Genomic DNA, 26,506 nt, shown 5'->3' with positions numbered 1-26,506 from the left:
CCCAGAAGGTCTTGCCAAGAACCTCTGTAAGCCCATGACTTCTCTGCTCCCCCCCCCCCTTCCTAGGCTAGCACTGTTGACAGCTTCTAAAAAGAGGAACTGACTCAAAAGAGCCACCTGTCCAAGGTCACCAGAGAGGAAGAATAGCCTCATGAACTGTCAAGTCTCAACAACCCCTTTGAGGTCGAAAAGTCCACCCTTCAAAGGTCACACTCCACGGAGAGAAAAAGGAAATAACTGATGGCCCCGTAAATTATTTATTATATTTTGGGGGCTAGAGAGACGGCTCAGTGGTTAAGAGCACTTGTTGCTTTTGCAGAGGACCAGGATTAAGCATGGTGGCTCCCAGCCACCTCCAGTTTCAGGGGATCCAAACCCTCTTCTGACTTCCGCAGGCACTAGGCACGCACATGATACACATACCTCCAATCAAGCAAAGCATTTATACATATAAAAAATAAATATTTTTATCTTTGTGGGGTTTTTGAGACAGGGTCTCGCTCTGTAACCCCTGGCTGTCCTGGAACCTACTATGTGGACCAGGCTGGCTTTGAATTCATAGAGATTCACCTGCCTCTGCTTCCTGGGTGCTGTAACCTATGGAATATGCCACCATGCCCAGCTTCTGAATGCTTTGGATTTGGTAATGTGCTGCCTCCTAATAATGGCTGGCAGCCAGGAGAAAGCTGGGGATGTAGAAGAGCAGAAGTGAGTGGGGGAAATGCTCCAGGTAGGAGCCACACCACGCAAACCAAACATGGAAGGCACTTACCGTAGACACTCAGTCTTATCTTGACCCAGAAGAGCCCATCATCTTGCCAGGCTGAAGTTTCACGTCCTCTGGCGACAGTCCTGCCTTTCTCTGGTTCTCAAAGTCATCCGCTGGCCAGTCTTCCCCTCCCCCAGTCTTGTTCCTAGCTTCCCCAGGGCTCCCCCAAGGCCCCATCTGAGCACTTGTTGCCAGGGACAAACCTTCCTCTTAAAGGGACACACTGGAAGCCACAGGGACTGCCCCAACACGGACCTGTGCCTCAAGGCAAATCATTCCACCTCTGGGTTTCAGTGGCTTCATCCTTGAAGGACTATGGTGGGACTGCCATAGGAAAAACATTTATGAAACTACCTTATTGTTGGCCATGGTACACACCAATAATCCCATTGCCCCAGAGGCAAAAGCTGAAGGCGTGTAGGCCAGCAAAGAGTATGTAGCAAGATCCTGCCTAAAAATAAAAACAAGGGCCAGGCAGTGATGGTGCATGCCTTTAATCCCAGCACTTCGGAGGCAAGCGATCTCTGTGAGTTTGAGGCCAGCCTGGTCTACAAAGCAAATTCCAGGACAGCCAAGGCTACACGGAGAGACCCTGTGCACATACACGGGACTGGAGAGATGGCTCAGTGGTTAAGAGCACTGAATGCTCTTCCAGAAGTTCTGGGTTCAGTTCCCAGCATTCACATGGCAGCTCACAACTGTCTATAACGGTAGTCCCATAGGATCCAATGCTCTCTTCTGGTGTATAGATACACATGCAGATGAAATACCCATTTACACTAAATAAATAAATCTACTGGGCAGTGGTGGCACACACCTTTAGTCCCAGTGCTTGGGAGACAGAGGCAGGGAGATTTCTGAGTCCAAGGCCAGCCTGGTCTACAGAGCAAGTTCTAAGACAGCCAGAGCAAGAAAGAAACCCTATCTCAAAACACACACACACACACACACACACACACACACACACACAAAAAAAAAAAAAAAAAAAAAAAAAAAAACCATGAATAAAGTGAAAGCAGGTTGGCAAGCCAATTTCCTTTTGTTTAAAGGGCGCTCCAGAACCAATTTACCCAGCAAGTACACCGGGCCACAGGTACACTTGATCCCTATTCTACAAGAGGTAGAGACTGTCTTTTCCCATTGGCTGTGGTAATGACCTCACAGCCTTTCTTGATTGGCTAGTTTTAAAATAATCAGTGTGAAGGAAGGAAGGGCCAAGGGGTCTGTATCTAGGCCATGAAGCACTGTAAATGCTTGTAGGCTAAAGTGGGGCAGAAGGAAGATCAAGAGAACAAAATTTTACCGGGTGGGTGTTGTATTTTAAAAATGGCGGGAAGGAGTCACACCATACAACAGGGTCCACTAGGAGGTTTATGGAGGGGAAGGGGAGAGAGAAGGGGCAGAGAAGAGAGCAAGGACCAGTCCCTGGGGATGAAGAAGAAAGATAAAGAGAAAGGTGATGAGAGGTGGGCAAGGCCCCCCTTGTATAAGGAAAAGTAGCGAATGCGCACAGGGGTGCTCTTAGTGGCTGCAGCTGAGGTCTATCCTGTCAGGACCCTGAGGGCAGGCCAGTACAGATGCCTAAAATGCTAAGTTTTTAAGAAGGCTGGGTGGTGGTGGCAGGGGTGCAAGCCTTTAATCCCAGCACTCGAGGGGCAGAGCCAAGCGGATCTCTGTGATTTCGAGGCCAGCCTGGGCTACAGAGCGAAATCCAGGACAGGCACCAAAAACTACACAGAGAAACCCTGTCTCGAAAAACCAAAAAAAAAAAAAAAAAAAGAGTTGAGAGAGTTGTAGAATGTTTGTTACCTTTTCTAGAAAAAACAAAACACTTCTTACACCTAGGAATTCTTCCTGGAGGGAGCCAGCATCAGTTGGAGGGATTGGAGACTTAAAACTGGGCAGATGCTTTTAACCCCGGGGCAAGAAGAAGACCATAAAACCACTACCACTACCACTTTCTTCCTTCCTTCCTTTCTTTTTTTTTTTTTTTTTGTTTGTTTGTTTGTTTTCCAGACAGGGTTTCTCTGTGTAGCCCTGACTGTCCTGGAAATCACTCTGTAGACCAGGGTGGCCTCGAACCCACAGAGATCCACCTGCCTCTGCCTCCCGAGTGTTGGAATTAAAGGCATGCGCCACCACCACCCGGCTGCTTGGGCTTTTGAAAGTGAGGGCTTATGGCAGGAATCTCTTCGTCCCATTTGTGGACTTCTGCAAGCCCTGGCTTCTGGCTGGAGTGGGGGTGAGTGGGGATCTTTTTGTCCCGAAACCCCCAACCTAACACACACCTTTAATCCCAGCACTGAGGGAGGCAGAGGCCAGTGGATCTCTGAGATTGAGGCCAGCCTGGTCTATAGAGTGAGTTTCAGGACAGCCAGAGCTACACAGAGAAACCCTGTCTCAGAAAAAACAAACAAACAAACAAAAAACTTAAAACATAACTTTAGCCCTCACATCCCCAACCCCCTTTCCCCACAGGCACTAAAGCAAATGGGTCCTTGAAAAGCCTTGAGCTCTGTGGTACCAAATCTAAGAGATCTGTCTGCACCCAGCAGGAAGTACAGTGGAGAGTTAGACCATGCCTTCCATAGAGATGATTCTGAACACATGCTGGTTGCCTGTGGGGTTGGAAATGTACTTCATTAGCTGAGCATGTGCGTTGAGGCCCTGTGGTAGTTACAGGATGGGACCACTGTTTTGTGGCCTGTATTGCTCCCAATATCTGTAATAGTAACTGACATGTTTGTTTAGTAAAGAACTGCCACAGAGCTTAGAAATAAAACTGAGTCTTCCATTTGCCAGACTCCATTCTGGGCTATTCAGTCTAGCACATTTCCTGTCTTGTTGATAGATAGATAGATAGATAGATAGATAGATAGATAGATAGATAGATAGATAGATAGATATAGATATAGATATAGATATAGATATAGATATAGATATAGATATAGATATATGGGGGGGCAAAATCCTGGAACTCACTATGTAGACCAGGCTGACCTTGAACTCACTGAGACCCACCCACCTTGGCCTCCGAGTGCTGGGATTAAAGGCATGCACCACCACGTTCAGCACCTTGAGTATTTCTGAAGATAGCTGACCTAGCTACATTTCTACCCCATCCAGTCCCGTTTCTCCTTGCGAATGAGACATCTATAGGTCAGAAGTCCTGGCCAAAGTTGTTGGGTCTAAGACTGCTGCTGCCTGAGTGGCTGCCAGATGACCTCTACCTAAATAGTAATTCTGCTACCAGGGAAATTAGGGCCTCCTCTTTGGGTTTATTGATAAAAGAACAGGGCTAGAGAGATGGCCCAATATACAGCTCTTGTAGAAGACCCAGGTTCAGTTCCCAACTCCAGCTCCAGAGGATCTGAGGCTTCTGGTCTCCCTCGCATCTGCACTCACATATACCCACACACAGACACAAGTATACACATAATTTAAAGTCAACCTTACAAAACTAAGCTAAAAATGGACTCAGAGAGAACCTTAAGAACAGTTTTATTAGAGTTTAAAAGAAAAATAGCAGGGCAAGCAACCTGAAAATCCTGGCAGATGCCAGAAGAAAGACCGAGAAGAGAAAGCCATGCCTTTTGATTTAGGCATGAAGGTTAGTAATAGAGGTTGACGGAGCCGCTCCGTGACTGAAGCAGGGAGGGGGAGACACGAAGGAAGAACAAGAGAGCCCAGAACATCAAGGGAAAATGCCCAGGCACTGGCAAGTACTCAAAGAAAAGGAGGGAAGAAAGGGCTATGCTTTTTGTAAGCTGGGACTCAGGAAAGTGTGCAGACCACAAGTAGAGGCCCCACAGGAGATCCAGGAAAGGGTTTCTGGGAAGGAAAGTTCATTGTCTCATTAAGGAGATAAATTATTCCTCCCATCTCTTTAGCATAGTTTTGGGTGAGTCAGGCTTCCTGAGGTGTGGTCCCTTGGCCAAATAATTGACAGACCTAGCTGGAACACACTTTTTTTTTTTCCTTTCAATCCCTTTGATAGGTGCTCTGGGGAGTGAGCAGAAAGTCAGGCAGGGGGTTGGGACAAGGTAGTGCTTCTTACGTCTCACTCAGTAATTCATCAGTCATCGTTCGGCAGCTGGATCTTGCTGGGGTCAAAACAGTTGGATTCCATGATGGGGAGGCCACTGGCTTCTCGGTGTTTCACGAGCATCTCAGCTTCCCGGTGGGTCCACTCGGCCATCTTGTAGTCGGGCGCATAAGCCACAAAGGTGGTGCCTAAGACCAGGGCGATGGAAAAACCAAAGAAGAAGACGGCTTGCATATTCCAGTCGTCCACCACGGGGTCGTCGTCATAACCATGGTAGTATGGGTTCGTCGCGTAGAGGTTTTCGTCCTCGGGGTCTGGGTCCTCCATCCACTCCATGGTCGGTTCTCTCGTCTTCTTCTTTTCCGCCACAGCCGGCCGAGCAGTCACAGCCCTAGAAGAGCTCGATTTCCAGCAAAGGTGGGAAGCCTGGAGCCCTCGAATCGCCGAAAGGCTGCGAACGCACGACCTTAACCGCCAGGCCGCCATGACAGCTGCAGAGGTGGGGGTGGGGGTGGGGGGTGGGGTGGGGGGTGGGGTGGGGGGTGGCGTGGGCGGGTACCAAGGAGGAAATAACGGGTGGATGCCCTGTTTCTATGGCCCGAGGCAGAATCCATTCCTTGCGTGGAAGGGGGGTGGGGTAGAGAATGGGTTTGGGGCGGGGGGGAACGGATGTGATGGAGAACAGCTTTCCCTGATTGATATCAACAGAGCACTGACATCCTCCAAGACTTTGGTAGCAGTTCTAACTGCTCATTAAATGACGCACCTAATGCCCTGACCGTCAACGATTGTCACGGCAGTCGCTGAAAGGAACTGTGAACAAAGGCTAGGGTAGAGTGCGTGGCTGACATTTGCAAGGCCCTGTTCCCTCCCTGGGAACAGCCTCCGTCACCTGAGAGGCAGGACCCAAATTCCCAGCAAACCTCCACTCTCGGGGAAGACGTCGGCACCACCACCGTTGATCGTTCTGTCCTTCCACCCCTTTTCTGTACGTCTATAGTCTCCTAACTTTTGGAGTTTACCTCTGACTTCTCTGATTCTTAGTCAAGATGGAGTTTCCTTCCCTGCCCAGTTGAGGTCTGGTCTTACTGGTTCCACAGTTCCCAGCGGGGGAAAGACTGTTTGGGGACCAAAGGAAGAAAGAAAGAAAGAAAAGGTAAGGTGGGGAATGGAACACACACATACACACACACACACACACACACACACACACACTTCTTAATAATGAATACTAGAGACTCAGAATTCTGAAAGCAGCACGATTTATTCAACAATCTTGCAGGGTCAGGCACCAGCTCAGACAAAATGGTGGGCAAGCCAATTAGGTTCCAAACAATTGTTTTGTTTTGTTTTGTTTTTGTTTTTGTTTTTTTTGGTTTTTCAAGACAGGGTTTCTCTGTGTAGCTTTGCGCCTTTCCTGGAACTCACTTGGTAGCCCAGGCTGGCCTCGAACTCACAGAGATCCGACTGCCTCTGCCTCCCGAGTGCTGAGATTAAAGGCGCGCGCCACCACCGCCCGGCTGTTTTTATAGTCCTAATCACCCATCCCTCTGTCGCCCCATTGGCTGGGTACCTGGGGTGGTACAGTCTAACACATTGTCTGGTAAAATGCCCACCCCAAAGTTCCCACATTTTATTTGTTAAGTTTATGCTTAGTTTTGGTTCTGAATTTCAAGGACACAGACCCTTCTGTCATGCACATCCTGGAGCTCAAGAGCCATGCATGACTCATGGGCTCAGTCACATAGCAGAATGTCTATAATTCCCCACCTCAAGATAAATTCAAAGTGCCTAGGCAAGCAGGCAGCAATTGCAGCAGGTAACTGGTGCCTCTTGCTTGCTTATGATCTGGTAAACTTAAGTAAACTTGAGACAATTTTAAGGGTAAATGGACCATTTATACAATCTTACAGGACCCCAGGACCTATGTAAGAGCGAGTCATGCACCTGTAACCCCAGGGCTGGTGGGCAGGGACATGTGTATCCCAGGAGCTCTGGAACCTGCCAGTCTAGTTGAAATGAAGAATTCCAGGTTCATCAAGAAGGCGTGCCACCTCAAAAAACTAAGGTGAAGGGGCTGTAGAGTTGGCTTGGTGGTTAAGAGAACTTGCTGCTCTTGCAGAGGACCTGGGTTCAACTCCCAGCACCCACACTGTAACTCACAACCATCTGATCCAGGGGATTCAATGCCCTCTTCTGGGGCACCAAGCCCACCTGTGGCGCACAGACATACATGCAGGCAAAACACTCCTACACTTAAAATAAAATAAATATTAAATTTAAATAAAATAAGGTGGAGGAGACTATAGAGAGCTGCTATCGACCCCTGGTCTGTTTGTGTGCATACACATGCATACAACACCCACAGAATTGTAACAAAGCTCAAGGAGATAATTATAAGCCCACGACAATGGCAGCATCATTCTCAATGGCAGAAGAAAGTATCACAAGTGTCCATTGACTGATGACTAGATTAAAAAAAATGGACTACATGTTGGGTGGTGGTGGCACACGTCTTTAATCCCAGCACTCAGGAGGCAGAGGCAGGCGGATCTCTGTGAAATTCAGGCCAGTCTTGTCCACAGAGGGAGTTCCAAGACAGGCTTCAAAGCTACACAAAGAAACCCTGTCTTGAAAAACTAAAAAAGGACTACATTCCAAGATCCACAGTGGATGCCTCCACTAGCCCATAGAATCCAATCATAAGATAGAGTCTTTTTTCCATGCATACATACATGTGCTGTATATTTTACAAAAATCAAGCCCAACAAGAAGTTAATAATATAACAAAACACTACAGTAAAAGTTCTTTGAATGTGGAACCCTTCTCTCATCTCTCACTGTACTGCACACAATACTACATGCAAGGCCACAGCATGATGCAAGGCCTAAGGATGAGCTGCACTGAGGGGAAGAACATGGATGTTGCGACATAGCGTTAGGACACCGTCACCTTCCTCCCTAAACACAAGGACTGTGATACCGCATAGTGTTAGGACAGCATCGCCTTCCTACTTAAGCATAAAGGCTGCACCATTGCAGACACAGATCTGATAACACAGACCCCTATAACATCCCTAATGACATGCATATATGGGCAAAGACACCCCTATGTGTCCAATATGAGTGAGACAAGGAAAGAATACAATAGATTTAGGGAGACTCCTCTAAACAGCACACAATTCCAAATCTGAGAATTACTCATTTCTGGAATTTTCCAGGCAATGTTTTTGGACCGTGGTTATCTACTGTAATTGACACCAGAGAAAGACAAGTGAGTTCTGGGTGAGCACTCCTACAGTGTTAATTAGTACAGTGGACGATTGTTCAGCTTAAAAGAGCTAGTGTGATGCCTGCTGAACACGAAGGAGCCTTGAAGACTTAAGTCAGTCACAGGCAGACGGTGCTTGATTGCACTAGTCAAATCGTAGAAATAGAAGGCAGAGTGATGGGTGCGGGGGCTGGGCAGAGGAGAGAATAGGGAGCTACTGTCCCGGGGTGCAGAGCTTCAGTTTTAGCAGATAAAGCGATCGGAGGAGGGATTGTGGTGGTGGGGATGACTTGATACCCCTGAGCTGTACTCTGCAAATGGAGAGGATGAACACTGCTGTGGCACACTGGAGCATGCTGGCTGAGCATGCATAAGGCCTGGGGGTCAATTCCCAACACCATGAGAAATAGAATGGTAAGGCTGGTATTGCTGCCTGGGGGACCGACCTCCAGACAGCCCAGGGCTCAGTGTCGGCATGTACTAAGATTTTTCTATCTGAGCGGTTAGGAAAAAAGACACTCACACACTCTCTTGTTGGTTTCCTTCAGACCTTTTCTTTATTCTTCTTTCGCATTCTCTATTGTTTATTTTCCTGGTGATTTCCTTCTCTCGTTCTTGATGTTTTCCTTCTAACTCTATCTTTATTCTTTTTTTTTTTTTAGTTTTTCGAGACAAGGTTTCTCTGTAGTTTTGGAACTTGTCCTGGACTAGCTCTGTAGACCAGGCTGGCCTCGAACTCACAGAGATCCACCTGCCTCTGCCTCCCGAGTGCTGGGATTACAGGCTTGCGCCACCACTGTCTGGCCTCTATCTTTATTCTTGATGTTTCACTTAGTTCCTTCTAACCCATTTTAACTCTCTCTATCTCTATTTTTTCCCTTACAACTTATATACCCCGCCGGAGGTGGCACACACCTTTAATCCCAGCACTCGGGAGGCAGAAGCAGGTGGATCTCTGTGAGTTTGAGGCCAGCCTGGGCTACAGAACGAGATCCAGGACAGGCACCAAAACTACACAGAGAAACCCTTTCTCGAAAAAAACAAAGAAAAAAGAACAAAACAACTTATATACCCTAGGAAAATCTTTCAGGCAATATAAAAATTACAGTGTGGTTATGTAACTGAAATATTCCTGTGTCCACCCGGCTCCTGTAGCTGCTCAGGCCCAATTAAACACACAGAGACTGTAAGGCCATGGCAGGCTTCTTGCTATCTGTTCTTTTTTTTTTTTTTTTTTTTTTTTTTTTTGGTATTTTGAGACAGGGTTTCTCTGTGTAGTTTTGGTACCTGTTCTGGATCTCCCTCTGTAGACCAGGCTGGCCTCGAATTCAGAGATCCACCTGGCTCTGCCTCCCAAGTGCTGGGATCAAAGGTGAGCGCCACCGCCGCCTGGCTTGATATCTGTTTGTATATCTTAAATGAACCCATTTCTATTAATCTGTAAGTTGCCACGTGGCTCGTGGCTTCCTGGTATCTTACATCATGCTTCTCCTCCTGGCGGCTGGCAGCATCTCCTCCTCCTCAGCCTTCTTCCACCCCACCCTCTCCTCTCCCCTTGTCCCGCCTACACTATCCTTCCTGCCCGGCTACTGGCCAATCAGCATTTTATTTATCAATCAATCATAGTAACATATATTCACAGCATACAGGACATCCCACAGCATGGTTACAATCTGTTTTTCAAGTGAATGATTACAATGAATACAAAACAAACAGTAAAAAAAAAAAAACAGCATGTTTTCCATATCCTTTACATGATTAAATGGTTTACGTATTGCAGGTGAAAAACAAATTATCCCAAGAACCCTCTGACACATGTGACAGACAGCTGGAGGTGTGCCCAACCCCCTGAGTTCTGCTGTCCCTTTCCCTGCTGCTGCTTTTCTTCCCTGTCCTCTCTCTGCAGTCACCTCTGTGGGGACAGCAGCCTTCCCAGCTCTGGGGCCTTTCCAGGCGCTCATGCACCTCAGGGTCTCGGGGAACTCCTGCATCTCTGTCACCAGACAGGAGCAGTGTGGGTCCTGTCAGGCTCATGACACCTGTCCCTGGACCCCTGGAGTCCTGCCCCTGCCTGCAGTTTGTCACCTCCTCAGTCAGCGCTGCTGTGTCTTTCTGGAGAGAAAGGGTCAGCCACCACTCCTGCACACCAGCACTCTCCTTCCTTCCTCTCTTCCCTCCCATCCTCCTCTCCTGCTTTCCCTTCTTCCCATTCAGTTTCCTCTCCCCCCCCCCCCCCCGCCCCCGGCTCTCTGTTCGTGAGGCCATGATCCTCAGCATGGACTCTGGCAGTCCTGAACCTTGCTTTATAACCCAGGCTAGCCCCAAACTTGCCATTCTCTGTGTCAGGGTCCCAGGTGCTGAATCTGCAGGCTGTGCCTTTGCACTAGGGTGAGCTCAACCCTTTCTCCTAGCATTCAAGGTGACCATTAGGAAGGCTCAGGTGCAGGGTGAGGGGTGATGGTGGACAGTTCTCTGAGGACCAGATGCAGACAGGGTGAGAGTTTAAATGAGAAAGCAAGTGGCAGCCATAAAACTGGTTTATTGTGGGAAGATCAGAGTGAGCTAGGGGCTGGACTAGAATCTGTGTCCTGCTAGCGAGAGACTGCACAGAGCTCGTAGGGGGAGGGGGATGACAGCAACATGAAGACCCCATGGTCACTGGGCCGGGGCTGTCCATCAGGCACCAAGAAGCTAAAGCGCTGCAGGAGGCAGGTGAAGAAGAGGAAGAGCTCCATGCGGGCCAGAGGTTCCCCCAGGCATGCTCTGCGGCCTGTGGGTGGGAGAGGGGCTCAGTCAGTCTGGGGCCTGATGGATGCTCCACCCTCCAAGGCCCCTTGGGAAGAGACATGGAACCAGGTACCCCCCAGGACCTGCTGAGAATGGCATGAAGGCCTCATGCTTCACAAAGCGGCCCTGGGCATCCAGGAAGTGTTCAGGGTGGAACTGGAGGGGCTTCTCCCAGACAGTCTCATCCTTCAGCACGGAGGACAGGTTGGGGATGAGGGTCGTTCCCTGGTGGGAGGCACATGGTGTGAACATGGACTGAGACATGGCTGACATGACCCTGGTCACCAAGTTCACATGCACAACCTCTTCCTGCACACACTGGACCTGTTTCCCAGAGTATCTTAGCCCCTTCACTACTCATAGAAGGTGTCCCAAACCAAGACCTGTCCCCATGTGCAGTGCTTCCTAAAATCCCCTGTGGCTTATTCAATTGGACATCCCACTTCCCTGAAAAATCCTGCTCAATGGCTGTCCTGTGCTCACACCCAGGTTGGTTTCATCACCATGTGGAAATCCAGGATGCAGTGGTCTTGGGCTTTCATGCCCTTGTTTGCTAGTGGCCATGCTGCGGTACAAGGGCCATGCATACCTTGGGGATGAGGAAGCCCTGTACTTCAATGTCACGAGAGGTCATGTGTGGCAAATTCACTGGGACAATATCTGCAAATCGCTGGACCTCATGAATGACAGCATTGGTGTAGGGCATGCGGGCCTGGTCTGCCATCTCTGGACTCCGCCCTTGCCCTATGACCTCATCGATCTCCTGGTGGACTCGGCCTACAGAAACAGCATTCCCCCAGTTAAGGACTCCCAGGAAGATGCCCCTTAACCCTCTACTACTTCTGTGTTAAGGGCTGGGTTCATGGGAGAAAGATGGCCATCATCCTTGTTGGAGTCTGGGTCCAGTCAGTGCTGGGAACCCCAAGTGTCCCAAGAAGTCTTAAGGAGGGTGCCTCTCCCCTCCCTCTTCTTTCTTCCCAGCCCCAGCAAGACTCACGCTGCACATCCGGGTGCAGGATCATGAGCAGCAGGGCCCAGGCCAGTGTGATCGAAGAGGTCACCATCCCAGCACCAAACAAGTCAGAGACAACCAAAAGTAGATTTGCATCATTGAAGCTGCTCTCAGGTTTCCCCTTGGCCTGGGCCAGACAGAGATGGTGGAGTCAGAGTAGAGAGGGAAAAGCCCCACAATACCCTCCCCTTGTCTCCAGAGGCCACACTTGGGGTCACTGGGTTATTTCCAGGTTCACCCTCTTGGACCTCACAGTGCCCCGGACACCACATCCCGTAGGCGCTGACCTTCTCCACCTCTGCCAGGAAGGCATCAGTCAGGTCTCGGGGTGGCTGGGCAGGGTCCCGGGTCCTCCTGCGCTCATTCACCAAGTTATCCACCATGGCCAAGAAGGTCTTTTGCCCAGGGAAGACTTTGTCAGCCAGCCCCGGGATGCGTAAGAGAATTGGGAACGTGTTCAGAACCTGTGAGAGCCGAGGAATGTGCTTGGTGTTCCTGCTGCTTTTTAATGTAATGTGTTAATAACTAGGATGTCTAATATAGTTATCATTATTTCAATGTTTGGTTGTGTATGCATGATGTGAGGAGTACTGTTGCCATGACAATGATGTTGAGGTCAGGGGAACACCTCCGGTCAGTTCTCTCCTTACTACGTGGCTTCCAGGATTCGAACTCAAGTACTATGCTTGCTTGGTGAGCTCCTTCACCCACTGGCCATCTCTTGACCTGGACACTTCGGATCAATGTTGATCTCAACCAGTCTCAGATTCTAGCCTCTTCCACAATGGACACAGGGCCTGTTTGTTCCCACCCATCACCTGCCTCCTCCTCTGTTCCAGCCTTTAGGCTCTTACAGCCCAGGGTGAACAGAACGAATATTCTACCCTGGACACCACAGGCTTGTGTGGCTTCCATGTAGACAGAGGACACAGGTTCTCTTCCTTTCTAGAAACTCTGACCTTGTCCACTCCCTCCACTCCCCTCATCAGAGGTTTGTCAAGGTCCAGGCCTTTCCTCCTGCAGTGGACTCCCACAAGGCCTCTCCCATGGCCTTGGCACACAGCTTCCTCAGGGAGGATGGACAGCATAGATGTGGCTCTGTGGGCTGCCCTGAACCTCCTACCTCAGGAAACAAGCCAGTGTTCTCTCCCATGTTTTCTTCCAACATTTTTAGCAGCTTGGTGAACTGAGGGTCTCCATACTCAAAGCGCTGGGCATAAATGAGGGACGTGATCACATTGCACACAGCTTTGTTCAGGAGGTGACTGGGATTGAGGGGCTGTCCTGGGAATGAAACAGCAAGTGAGTCACTGTACAGCTCATTTCTTCTGTGCCCATCTGCATCCCTCACCCATCACCCACCAGCCTGGTCGGCAAGGGTATCACAGAGGTGACCAGCCTCGTCTGTCACCCACTGCTCCAGGGATTTCTTGCCCAGGCCAAAGTTGCGCATGGTGGACACAGAGAATCGCCGCTGCTCTCGCCACTCCGGCCCATAAGGTGCAAACGCCACACCTGTAGACACATGTTTGTGTAACCAAGGACGCCTGGCTCTGCTGTCCTCTGCTCCTCTGGGATCTTTATCACCCATAACCTCGCACCTTCACCCCCAGACCATCTCCAGCCCACTCCAGCATGCTAAGTTGACTCTATGGTGGATTTCAGAAGCCTTTGAACTGCTTCACTGCATTACCCCCTGTATCATGTCCTTCCTCTGCTCACTTTCCCCCAGGTCTGGCTCTGATCCATCTCTGCCCCCACACAGCACTTTGCCTTTAGCTTTGGGACCATAGTACGTGTGTTGAAAGATGGGCATTGGGGGTCGGTCAGCGGTGTCCTCTCCACAGTTCACCAGCACTTCCCGAACTGCCTTCAGTCCATTGACCACAACCACAGGCTTCCAGGCCATCTGCAGGCTGAATATGTCACCATAGCATTGTCGAAGCTGAAAGAGAGGGACAGAGCACTTAGGAAGTGGAGTTCCCAGAAGAGCCTAGAACTAGGCTCACTGCATAAACATTGGTGTAGTCTCTCTGTCTCTATCTCTGTCTCTCTATCTGTGTGTGTGTGTGTGTGTGTGTGTGTGTGTGTGTGTGTGTGTGTGTGTGTGTGTGTGTGTGTTGCTTGTTAATGAACCTCGGTCTTCACATATATTGGGCAAATATTCTACTGAGCTCCATCCCCAGTCTGAGATCTGATGCCCTGTGTCTGGGGCATCTCACCTTTTAGGTTCAGCAAAGGACTCAGTAGATTTGGTCACCCAGATGTGACCTTGCCAGAGACAAGAAACTGTCCTGGGGCCCCTCAGCATCTCATAACTCATGAAGTAACTGGTTCCTTGAGATGGGGAATGAGGCCAGAGACCACACAGCAGCAAGAGATTCAAGCAGCCACAGCCCCTCTCTCCACTGGTCTCCTGACAGACATGCTGAACCCCAATCTTGCTCCACACTAAGACCTCATCTGTGACAGGATCATAAGGGACGTGGGGTCTTCATGACTGCTGCCATGTCTAACCAGAACTGAACTCTGCTGTCACACTCTGACTTACCCCCTAGACTTTATTCCCAAAAGCTTTTACCCCAGAGCGTTCCGAGGGTCCTCAATTCTGCCAGTGACTGCCACCTGGAAACTGTTAAGCCTGTCCCATCCTGGGGACCCAGCTCCCTGTATAACCCGTGGTTCCACCCCCAGTATGTGGTGCCACAGACACTGTAACCTCGGTTACTGTCTCCCACGGACTCCCTCACCTTGTACAAGCTGTAGGGCATGTTGTTGAAATCCACCTGCAGCATGTTTCCCAGCACAGGCAAGGGCACAGGGCCTGGTGGGTAGCGTGAAGTCCAGCGCTGGCGCCGGTGCATCAGATCCACCAGTAATATAAAGAGGACTGTGAATATGGCCACAGACCCCAGGCCATACCCAGTCAGCAGCTCCATGTCTGTCCACTGCTGCCCAGGCTTCCAGGCAAACAATGTCCAACACTCACAACAGCCTCCTGGGATTAGGAAATCCCAACAGCTTGGAACCTGCCACCTTATAACAGATTGCCAATGGTGCCCTTTGTCCTTTGTCGCAAGTTTCTGTGATTTGTCAAGCCAAGTGTAAGGAGGGGCCAGAGATGTTTAGCCCCTCCCAAGAGCTGAACATAGCAGTTCTGCTGGGCTGTGCATAGTGGGCAGATGTCCAGTGGATCCCTGCTTCAGGGTGTATCATGATGACATGTAATAGAACATTTGGTGTGCCCCACATGCAAAGCTTTGAGAGCTTGAGGATATTGCCTCAGAGAGGAATAAGACCTCACAGAAGCTTCACGGAATACTTTGTTGTCAAGACATGAGGGGCCAACTGTCACTACCAGTCAATGGTTTCCATGGGTGTGTGAGCAGTGTGTGGGTGTCTCCTGCAGTTGTGGGGAGGCAGCTGGAGCCCCTGTGGGTGAATAGGGCAGTTGGTGAAGGCAGCTGGACCCCTGTGGGTGAGTGGGGGACAGTAGGGGACAGTGGCGAAGGCTGCTGGAGCCTGTGTATTGTTCAGTCCATGTCTACGGTCACTCAGTTGATCAGGAGTGCAAGACACACTTGGAGATTTCTCAGATCCGAGCTGAGAGAGCCGAGAAATGGACTGAGAATCCTGGGGAGGCCACTAAATTGGGCCAGGAACTTTTCCCATGGTGATCTCTTTCCGTTATTCATCCTTTGTTTCTTGGTGGGTCAATCTCTCCCCCAACAGTCTTCAATATGGAGATAAGTAAGCAGTGTCCTCCTCGTGCCAGAGACTGTGGTTAGGATGAGCAGCCATGAGGAGAATGTGAAGATGACTCCTGAGCCTTCCAACAAATGTCACCTGTGTCCTGGGATCTGCTGGGCACACTGCACATGTCAGCTCATCACTCCATATTGTCAGGGAATGTGTAGTCCCTGTCCTTGCTGGGGGTCCAGACCTCTGAAGACCAAAGGCTCAGAATCCCAGTGAAATCCAGGTGGGAGCTCTCTGCTGCCCCCTCCAGTGTGGCAGAAGGGAGACAGGAGCTGAGTGAGAGGAGATAAGAGTCCACACCATGCAGCACCTCAGCAAGGACCAGACCCTGGGTCTCCTCCTCTCTGCTGCCCCTGCCACCTCCTTCTCTGCTCATGTCTGTGTCATCAGGGCCTGTTGGGGACTCCATGCTTGTTGCTGACCTGAAGCCCCCAAGTCTGCTTCCTGTTCTTGTCCATAGCTCTTGGCCCTGCCCTACCCAGTTAGGATAATATGGCACCCTAGTTTTGGGCACAGACAAGGGTCCTTCTCTAGCTCAAACTTGACCTGAATGGAGCCATGAATGGGAGTCAGGACAGCAGCATGGGTCATGGTCAGAAGTGGGGGGACAGAGACAACTGTGCTCTGGTCATTGATTGGCTCAGGCTGGTGGCTTCCTTTTGGTTTGTCCCAGGACCCTCCCAGGGCAGCTTCTGAGGCCTGATGGCTAAACCTGGATGTTAGTTGTCCCACATTCTGCCTCTCTTCAAGTCTCCTCCTCTGTTCTGTGTGTCATGTATGACATCATGAAAGAGTAGCATTGGTGCTGACTGGGTACAGGTGTGCAGTGTGGCATGGACCAACTCAGTCCTGATTACTGCTTCCTGTTAAGTGAGCCCCTATGATCTAAGTGCACCGAGCAGGTGATGGATATCATACACTGTGTGTTGTAATGTCCTTGGTCTGTCACCAGCTCTTGGGAGATGACCTGAATGCTCTGGTAAACATCTGCCTGCTACCAATATTTGCCTCCTTTCATCCTCCATCCGTGCCTCCTCAGCCATGTGAACAAATGTGTCCTGTCTGGATCAATGTGACTTCCAGGGGCACTGGGGTCTTGGTATTCATGTCAGCTGCACAAGTGTACCATGTCTACAAGAGCAAGCTGAAACTGAGTCTCTAGTCATCAGGGTTCAGGGGTGCTCCCAGTTCACAATTCTCTGCACACATGTCAACAGATACTTGATCACTGTCCTTTGGACTCCACTGGAGGAGGACAGATAGAAAGGACCCAGGAATGTCTCTCCTGGTTTCTGTCCTGCCTGCCATTTTCTTTTGCTGGCGTCAACTGTCTGGGTTCATTAAAGTGAAGACCACCAGTGAGTCCAAGAGCCATTCTGGGTCCCTGCTTTCTTTCCCTAGTCTTGGTGGGAAGTGCAAAGCCAGTCAGCTTGGGAAGAGTGATGTGACTCCCTGGGGTGACTGTGACTTTGAAGTGTTGCTTTGGGAATGCTTGGTTTGGGCAAAGGAAGGCCCCGGGTTGGTTGGGGTTGATTAAGTTTTCATACCCAGATAGTTCCTTCACTCCTCATGATGTTATGGGATGTTACGTATAGAATTACAAACCACAGAACCTACGCTTCAGATGACATATGTACAATTTTGAGAATCCACCTCATATTAATTCCTGGGTGAGTGCTGTTTTTCCCACAATGAAAACTAAGGAAATGCTGAGCTAGATCATCACACTGAACTAATCCCAATTTCAACTTACCAAGTTGTAGAAGTAGTTGTCAGTGGGCTGAAACTGTTCTGGAACCAAGATAGGCTCATGACTTCTGGTAACAAAGAACAGAGTTCAAGGGGGTGGGGTGGGGGGCACAGCCAAGCAGTCACTGAAACAGGTTCCAGGTGTCACTGTTTCCTATGCAGCTGGGGCAAGGTCATCAGTCTCCTGAGAACCTGAGCTCAAATGGAATATGGTGGGCACAGTGGAGGCTCTTGGTTCTGAGTGTAGCAGAAGTGTGAGCTTGTCTGTGAAACACAAGGCCACAGCTCACTTGAGATGATGTGTCCCATTGATCATTGATCATAGATTGTATAATTGTGCATGTAGGAAACAGGGAGGTTTCACAATACAGTATGAGAACATCAAACAAATTCAGCAAAGATACAAAGTCAACACAAGAAAACCACTTGTTCTTTCTTCATCTAACAATGAAGCATCTGGAACCATGTGAGAACTGAATGACAAGCAGTATTATATATAAAACAGCATCAAAAAAAGCCAGTATTTGAGGGCAGGGCAGTGGCTCTCACAGGGTGGCACTTGCAGTTAAGCATGAGGACATGCATTCATTCCGGAGATCTGGACTCGCCAACCACTTCTTCAATCCCAGTGCTAGGGAGGCAGAAAAAGGAGGTGCTCAGTTGCTGGCCAGCCAGTCTAGCTCATGAGTGGGCTCCAAGTTGACTGAGACATTGTCTCAACAAACAAGGTGGAGAAGAATTGAAGAGGACATTCAACTTCGATCTCTGGCTTCCACACAAAATGAGGATGTGCATACATGTGCATTTGTTCCCCTCTGAAGTGGTCTCACACACACAAACATGTACACACACACATGCAATGAATAAAATGTTTGTACAGTAAACTATAAAAACCATCAGAAGTGACAAACTGATGTAGATGGCATGCATTGAAGAAGTAAAATTTTAAAGAGAACGTTAAAACAGGAAGGCTTGCTTTATTGTTCATGGGTTGGAAGTTCTGGGGAAAGATCTGTTACTCAATGGGATCTCATCATTCAATGCAAATCCTATCAGATTCCAAAATTCCTAAAATTTGTATGGAATATTGAGACCACAAATGCTGCCAAACCTCTTCAAAGAATGATGAGGTATAAGGATGGAGAGATGGTTTAATTGGTAAACAACTTGCTACAGGAACATGAGGACCTGAGTTCAGATCTCAAGAATCCAGCAGTAGCTCATGCCTGTAATCTAACTGCACCTTGGGGTTTGGGACCCAGGTAGTGTAGTCACATTGGTGAGAACCAGGTTCAGAAAGTAGCCCAGTATCTAAAAGCAAGATGGATAGTGATTGAAGAAAATGCCTGACATTAACCACTGACTTCTACATGCATGTTTCTATGCATGTACATGAATACACACACACACACACACACACACACACACACACACACACACACACACATGTGGAAAACTCACATTTCTTTTTTCGTTGTTTGTTTGCTTATTTGGTTTGGTTTGGTTTGGTTTTTTTTTTTTTTTCTTTTCTTTTCTTTTTTTTTTTTTTTTAAGATTTATTTATTCATTATGTATACAGTATTCTGCCTGCATGTATCCCTGCAGGCCAGAAGAGGGCATCAGATCTCACTACAGATGGTTGTGAGCTGCCATGTGGGTGCTGGGAATTGAACTCAGGTCCTCTGCAAGAACAGCCAGTGCTCTTAACCTCTGAGCCATCTCTCCAGCCCCTTGGTTTGGTTTTTTGAGGCAGGGTTTCTCTGTGTAGCGCTGGCTGTCCTGGAACTTGCTCTGTAGACCAGGCTGGCCTCAAACTCAGAGATCTGCCTGCCTCTGCCTCCATGATGGGATTAAAGGCGGGTGCCACCACCACCAGACTACATTGCCTGTTTTAAACAGGACTCGGCTCTGGCTTATGATAGGACTCAATCCCAGAATACCCACTGCATAAGCCACAATGCATTCCACACTCTGACCTACATCACTGCACCATGGCGTGTGACAGAGCCTTGGAGAGTCATTCTTGAGACACTGGGGCCAACCGAGAGCTAAAACTCGTTCTCAGCTGCCATTGCCAGAGGTTCCTAATCCCATGGGCAGGCCAAGAAGACAACATTCAAAACCTGGAGTATGCACTGAGTGTGTGATACGTTCTTGTGATCTCAGCATTTAGGGTTCTGAATTAGGAAGTCTGAGATTACCCAGAACAGCCTGGGTTACCTAGTAAGACATCGTTTCAGCAAACAAAACACAAGTCAAACAAGAGTAAAAACATGAGGCTTAGTTACTGCTGGGATTGCACCACTTTGGATACAATACAGTCAAAAAAGCCTGTCACACTGATCTCTGGATTATGTATATGAACCTAATCATGGTATTATTATGCCAAGAAGCTATACCCCAAAGGAGACCACCTAGAAATCAGTCCCCAGGGACAGTCATGTGACCCGTAAGTGCCTTTCAGTGAGAGGCCACACACATGTATGGACACAGTATGGTAAGATTATAATGGTGCTGAACTTTCTGTCACCCAGCCCCACTGGACACATGTCACTGTGTTACCATTCTCTGTGGCACTGCTTGGTAGCCTCGGAGCAGCGTGCTCTTCCTTCCACCATTGAAGTTTGAATTGGTAAGGCTTTGTGATTTGCCTGAGGAAATTGTCTAATGTACTTTCCAGAACTCAGCCCCTGGTGTAATCTAGAGGGGCAATGATGAGCCCTAACAGCGTTCCATACAGAAGACAGTGTGGAACGGCCCTGGGAAACCCGATAACCACGTGCACAAGAATGCAACTCCCAGGAGCTAATACTACACACAAAAAGGAAGTGTAAATGGATCAAAGACCTGAAGGAGTGAGTTCACCTGTAAAGATGCTGGGACAGAAGCTTCAGTACAGTGAGTTGTCGGCAGTCACTTGGCTAGGACACCAGAGGCACAAACATCAAAGAACTGAAGACAAAATTTTAATAGTTAAAAACTTTGTGTCTCATGACAAGCCACTGCCTGGCCGGTGACATGGATTAGTGGGTAAAATGCCTGCGACCCAGCTCCACAATCTGAGTCTGATCTCTTGAAGCCACATGGTGGAGGGAGAGTCCCAACACCTTCCTGTAGAGCCAACCCTCTCTTACCTCCACGTGCACACGTGGCACACACCTACACCCACCTAAATAGAACATAAGTGTTCTTTAAGATGGTCACTGTCAAAAGGGGGGAGGAGAGACAATCCATGAGAGGGAGAAGCTAATGACAGCCCACAGGTCTGACTAGACGGTCATACCCAGAAAACAAACCAACCAACAAAATCTAATAACCACACATATATCAGATATCTAAAGCAAAAAATGAGCCAAAAGCTTGCGTAGACATTTCTGCAAAGCAAACAGGCAAACCGCCCCAAAGCACATAAACAATGCCCGGTGTCACTCATTATTAGGACAATGAGGTCACAACCACACTGAGACACTTCAGACTCATTAGTGTGGTTTCTGTCAAAACAGCCCTAGGAAACACAGGCTACCAGGAGATGGAGCTGGCGGAGCCTTGGGCATCCTTCACAGGAATGTCAACTGGTACAAACGGCACCGAGGGCAACTGTACAGTAATTCCTCAACCAAACCACTAAGGATGCCACCACCCAGGAGTTCCCCTCTGAGGACACATACAGAATGAAAAGGAGGTTCCCAAAAGGGTCACCAGCCATCCATGCTCACAGCTCTACGGCTCACAAGTGTCCACTGACAGATGAGTGGGCAAAGAAAACATGGGGCGGTAGTAGTCCCCCACCCCCCTTTCCTTGGCACTGAGTTCCGAGACCACTCTAAAATGGCTGATACATCCGAACTATACAGCATACTGTGGCTCTTCCCATGCACACACAACTATACTAACGTGCTGTATTAGGGTGGTGAGAACTCAATGGCCTCAATAGAGCGATGGGGATGACAGACGCAATGGGAGTTTCTGAACGAGGCCTCAAGATACCTTTGTGCCGTACACTCTGCTTGTGGAATGAAGGGAGGTGATGCACCAAATTCTCTTCCCTTTCTGTTGCTGCCATAAGACACTGTCACCAAACAACTCGAGAGAGTGGCGCTCTTATTTTGCTTACACTTTCAGGACACAGTCCATCACTGAGGGAAGTCAGGCCAGGCACTCAAGCCGGAAATTGAAACAGAAACCATGGTGGAATGTGGCTTGCTGACTCACTTGCAGACTCATGCTTCGTTAGCTTTCTTCGACAGCCCAAGAACCTCTGCCTAAGGGTTGGTGCCACCCACAGTGGGCCGGGTCCTGCTGTGTCAGTTAAATAGGCAGGACAACTCCCTCCTGACATGTGCACAGACCAACCGGATCTAGGAAATTCCTTACCTGGAGTTTCCTTTCAGATGATTCTAGGTTGTGTCAAGTTGACAATCAAGGCTGAATAGTACACACTGCCTATATGAAGAGGTGAGAGGAGGGGAGGACGTGGGCATTGTGACATGCCATTTCTCTACTGTGGTGGGTTTGTTTTGGTTTGTTTTGCTTTGCTTTGCTTTGTTTTTTTTTTTCCAAGACAGGGTTTCTCAGTGTAGTTTTGGTGCCTGTCCTGGTTCTCACTCTATAGACCAGGCTGGCCTCGAACTCACAGAGATCTGCCTGCCTCTGCCTCCCGAGTGCTGGGATTAAAGGTGTGTGTCACCACCACCTGGCCCATGTCTCTTAAAAGGAAAACATTTAATGGGTGGCTTACAGTTTCAGAGGTTTAGTCCATTATCATTGTTGTTGGGACATGGTGGTGTGTATGCAGACGTGGTGCTAGAAATGGAGATGAGAGTTCTCCATCCTGATCCACAGGCAACAGGAAGTGAACTGAGACACTGAGCATATATAAGACCTCAAATCCCGCCTCCAAGATGACACACTTCCTCCAACAAGGCCATACTTTCTCCAACAAAGCCATATCTCCTTATAGTGCCCCTCTCTATGAGTTTATGGAGACCGATAACATTCAACCTAACAGATGGTCTTTCCCATCCTTGTTTGCCTAGTGGTAATCCAGGGATAAAGGTGCCCATGCAAACCTTTTGGATGAGGAAGCCCTGTACTTTATTGTCATAGGATGTTGTGTATAAAATTCAGTAGGACAAGTCCCCAAATCACTTTATCTTGTGAATGACATTATGGTCAATGGCATGCTGACCTGGTCTGCTATCTCTGGATGCCACACCTGCCCTCTGACATCATCAACATTCTGTTGGATGTGGTCTGGTGGGACACAGCTCCTCAGTGAAGAAGACCCGAAAGACTCTCCCATGATCCTCTCCTACCTCTGTGATGGGGCAGGATCCATCTGAGAAGGATGGCCATCACTCTTGCTGGATCTTGGGTCAAGCTACTGCTGGGAGCCACAAGTGTCTCAAGTCATCTCAGAGAATGTGTCTTTACCTTTCCTCCCTCTCAGCCCCAGCCAGACTCACACTGCACAGCCAGATGCAGGACCATGAGCAGCAGGGCCCAGGCCAGTGTGGTGGAGGTGCTCCCCTTCCCTGCAGTGAACAGGTCAGCCACCTTCATGTGCAGGTTCTCATCACTGAAGCAGCTTCAGGATTCTCCTTGATCTGGGCCAGGTAGAGAGGGTGGGCTGAGAGGGTCATGGGTAGAAGCCCACAATAACCTTCCACTGTCTCCAGGAAGTCCAGATATTGGGCTACTGTGTGACACACAGGCTCTGTCCTGCCTGTCCTTACCCAGCACTACAATCACAACTGTCACCTTGTCCACCTTAGCCAGGAAGGCATGAGTCAGGTCTCAGGATGGCTGGGCAGGATTCTGGGTCATTCTGTGCTCAGGCAACAGGTTATCCTGTGAACCCATAAGTACATTGTGCTCTGGCAAGTCTTTGCCAAGATACCCTATGATGTTCAGGAGCATTGGGATCCCATTCAACATCTATGATAGCCACAGAGAGCACTGGAAGCTTCTTTCCTTTAGTAGCTTTTAAATTGATTTCATTATTATTAATCTGTGTGCATATATGCATAAGTATATATGTATGTATATGTGTGTGCATGCATAGTGTTGTTACAGGAAGCCCACCAGATATGACCACTCAGACACAGTCTATAGACAACTGAAAGTCTTTATTTCAGCTGACTGGGACTATACTCAGGTATTCGGGACACAAGTGTAGACCCATGCATTTAGAACATGGGGCTTTTTTTTTTTTTTTTTGAGACAAGGTTTCTCTGTGTAGTTTTGCGCCTTTCCTGGAACTCACTTTGTAGACCAGGCTGGCCTCGAACTCACAGAGATCTGCCTGCCTCTGCCTCAGAACATGGGGCTTTTAAAAGCAAAACCCACATCCTGCTATCTTGCTCAGAAGCTCGAGGGGAGGTTTTGTGCAAGAAAGCAGTTTAACAGCAGCCAAGATAAGCAGTTATCTGGAGAGGTTTGCACAAGCAGGCAATTCAATAGAAGCTAAGACAAGCCAGCTGTGCCATTTTGACCTGGAGTGCCCTAGAATAGAGGTGGGTGATTAACCATGGGATTTTCCATCCAGGAGACCAAATTCTAGTCAATCTTAATGGCTTGACTGCACCTTCCATGTGGTTCTACCACCTGTTAGACACCAATTGTTGTAACTGTTTTTTTATTATCTACAGTGGCTGTCCCTTAAGCAATGTCTGTCCTAGTCAGAGACTGCAACTCTGCTGTTATCAGCAGCAGTCTGTCCACAAGGGCTGCAGCCTGAGGGGACTCTGTTCCCTCAGGCACTGGCTCTTTCAAAGCTACTGTACTTTCAGGAGGGGAGGCTAAAATCTTTTAGATTATGGATTCACTATAGAAAAATGTCTGCCGTAAATCAAACAGTGAAGGGGAAGATGAATAGGAATCTCACTTACACAACTTAAGTAAAACATAGCTCTCTGAACAGATGAAGATAGGTTTCTTCTGTATCCCAGAATCTAACCAATATTTATATGCATAATTCAGTTATTATTTGACTTAAAAGGGCTTACTGGGAAATGTTATCATTTTTAGTATTTTTAACAGAGAAAATATTTTCCAGTTTCAAATAACCCTGCACTTTTGAATTATAACCTGTTTTTAATGTTCAAAAAAAAAGTCTGTATGATATAAAAAAAAAAAAAAGAAAGAAGACAAAACTTAGAAGGTTGGAAACAAATAATAAAATCATAAAGCCCTGGAAGGCTGAAAGGCTAGTCAAAGGCTGGGCAATGGGGTATCTATCAGAAGCATCTGATTAGCTGATCCAGGTGAAGGGACAGTGTAGATTACTGTTTACAGCTCTAAAGGCAGTGGGACCTGGGAGAATGGAGCTGATAAATGAGGTGGACTAAAGCCTCAAGCAATAGCAACTTAATTTAAAGCATCAGGCAATTTATACTCTGAGAGTTAAGAAGAATCCTGTGAGGCCGGGCGGTGGTGGCGCACGCCTTTAATCCCAGCACTCAGGAGGCAGAGCCAGGCGGATCTCTGTGAGTTCGAGGCCAGCCTGGACTACCAAGTGAGTTCCAGGAAAGGCGCAAAGCTACACAGAGAAACCCTGTCTCGAAAAACCAAAAAAAAAACCAAAAAAAAAAAAAAAAAAAGAAGAATCCTGTGAATAAGGTGCCTTCTTCTGACCTGCAGTCATACATGCTGTGTACATAATAATAATAAATAAATAAATCTTAAAAAAAAAGAAGAACCTGCTTTAAATTTCCATGCCAATTTACAACCCCCAGACTGTACCAGGCAAAGTTAGTGGCTATTGAAAACACCACCAGCACAGGGCTATCTGAAGACACATTCGGTAGTGTAACTATACAAAAAAAGACACTGTACAGTTTAAAAACAAATCTTACACAGCCTTACATTTCAATTTTTTTCTTTAAAAGGAGTGAGTTGTGTACAGGGGGGTTAAATGCTTTATAGACAAGAAAAAAATGCGCTAGAACCAACTTATTCATCATCATCATCTTCTTCATCTTCGTCTTCCTCTTCTTCCTCCTCTTCCTCATCCTCTTCATCCTCCTCCTCATCTTCCTCTTCCTTCTTTTTCTTGCTCTTTTCAGCCTTGACGACCCCCTTCTTCGCCGCATCGGGTTTTCCTTTAGCTCTGTAGGCAGCGATATCCTTCTCGTGCTTCTCCTTCAGCTCGGCAGCCTTCTTCTCGTAGGGCTGCTTGTCGTCCGCAGCGGTGTTGTTCCATATCTCCCCCAGCTTCTTCGCCACGTCCCCGATGGACAAGCCGGGGTGCTCTCCTTTGATTTTGGGGCGATACTCAGAAGAGAACAAGAAGAAGGCCGAAGGAGGCCTCTTGGGTGCACTGGGGTCCTTGAACTTCTTTTTGGTCTCCCCTTGGGGGCGGGGGATGTAGGTTTTCATTTCTCTCTCATAACGAGCCTTGTCAGCCTTTGCCATGTCTTCAGATTTCCCCTTTTCTTTAGTAGACATGGTCTTCCACCTTCCTGAGCACTTCTTCGAGAACTCTGAGAAGTTGACAGAAGCATCCGGGTGCTGCTTCTTGTGTTCCTCCCGGCAAGTTTGCACAAAGAACGCATATGAGGACATTTTGCCTCTTGGCTTCTTAGGATCTCCTTTGCCCATGTTTAGTTGATTTTCCTCCGCGAGGCACAGAGTCGCCCAGTGCCTGTCCGGCTCTCGCTTGCTTTGGCGCTGGCACTGTGGAGCTCAATGTACTGCAACGGCCGTGAGAGCGGGGCGAAACCTGTTGTTTTTATGCCAATCATTCTGAAATAATCCTAGACACCTTAGCAAAACTAAAGCAAAACCTGTTGGATAGGAAGGAACAGAGGAGCTACGCTGGCAACTGGTACCTGTATCCCTTCGGTTGGTCCCCTTGGCTAACCACCTTGCTCACGCCTTAGCAGGACAACTGGTCCTTCTTTTCCTCCTGCTCCTCATAAGGTCTTCCATCCTGAATGCTTTAGTTAAACTTGTTCACTCTAAAGTTAATTCAGTTAAGCCCATGGTCCTAAGGATCCAGTTCAATGGAATGTTTGTTGTGGCTCCTGGCAGGAGCACTACCCACTCTGGAACCAAAACTTCTAGGCCAGCAGAACTTAAGGTCACAGGAACAGGAAGCAAAAATTTCCTAGT

The 26,506-nt window shown here is 48.4% G+C and overlaps 3 protein-coding genes across 3 annotated transcripts; all 3 read right to left on the bottom strand.

Annotated features, from left to right (window-relative positions):
• Nucleotides 1-4,844: 4,844 nt before the first annotated feature.
• LOC128116824 (NADH dehydrogenase [ubiquinone] 1 beta subcomplex subunit 11, mitochondrial-like) lies at nt 4,845-5,307 on the bottom strand. Its single transcript, XM_052748430.1, has one exon. It carries the CDS (start codon nt 5,298-5,300, stop codon nt 4,845-4,847), a length of 456 nt encoding a protein of 151 aa, XP_052604390.1. The 5' UTR covers nt 5,301-5,307.
• Nucleotides 5,308-10,449: 5,142 nt separating this feature from the next.
• LOC128116818 (cytochrome P450 2D3-like) lies at nt 10,450-15,182 on the bottom strand. The gene is made up of 9 exons (XM_052748420.1): nt 14,635-15,182; nt 13,658-13,829; nt 13,247-13,399; nt 13,008-13,168; nt 12,172-12,348; nt 11,870-12,011; nt 11,462-11,649; nt 10,956-11,097; nt 10,450-10,855 (listed from the first exon to the last, which is right to left on the bottom strand). The coding sequence occupies exons 1-9, from the start codon at nt 14,821-14,823 to the stop codon at nt 10,677-10,679; spliced, it is 1,503 nt and encodes a 500-aa protein (XP_052604380.1). The 5' UTR covers nt 14,824-15,182; the 3' UTR covers nt 10,450-10,676.
• A 10,158-nt stretch (nt 15,183-25,340) lies between these two features.
• Nucleotides 25,341-25,993, bottom strand: LOC128116821 (high mobility group protein B1-like). The gene has a single exon (XM_052748427.1). The coding sequence runs from the start codon at nt 25,991-25,993 to the stop codon at nt 25,346-25,348; it is 648 nt and encodes a 215-aa protein (XP_052604387.1). The 3' UTR covers nt 25,341-25,345.
• Between the last annotated feature and the right edge of the window lie 513 nt (nt 25,994-26,506).

The sequence above is a fragment of the Peromyscus californicus genome, unplaced genomic scaffold (assembly GCF_007827085.1).
Source record: "Peromyscus californicus insignis strain IS unplaced genomic scaffold, ASM782708v3 Scaffold_20__1_contigs__length_68692818, whole genome shotgun sequence".
Lineage (NCBI taxonomy): Eukaryota > Metazoa > Chordata > Mammalia > Rodentia > Cricetidae > Peromyscus > Peromyscus californicus.
Note: the sequence above shows the minus strand (reverse complement) of the source record. Positions and strands in the feature narration are given on the sequence as shown.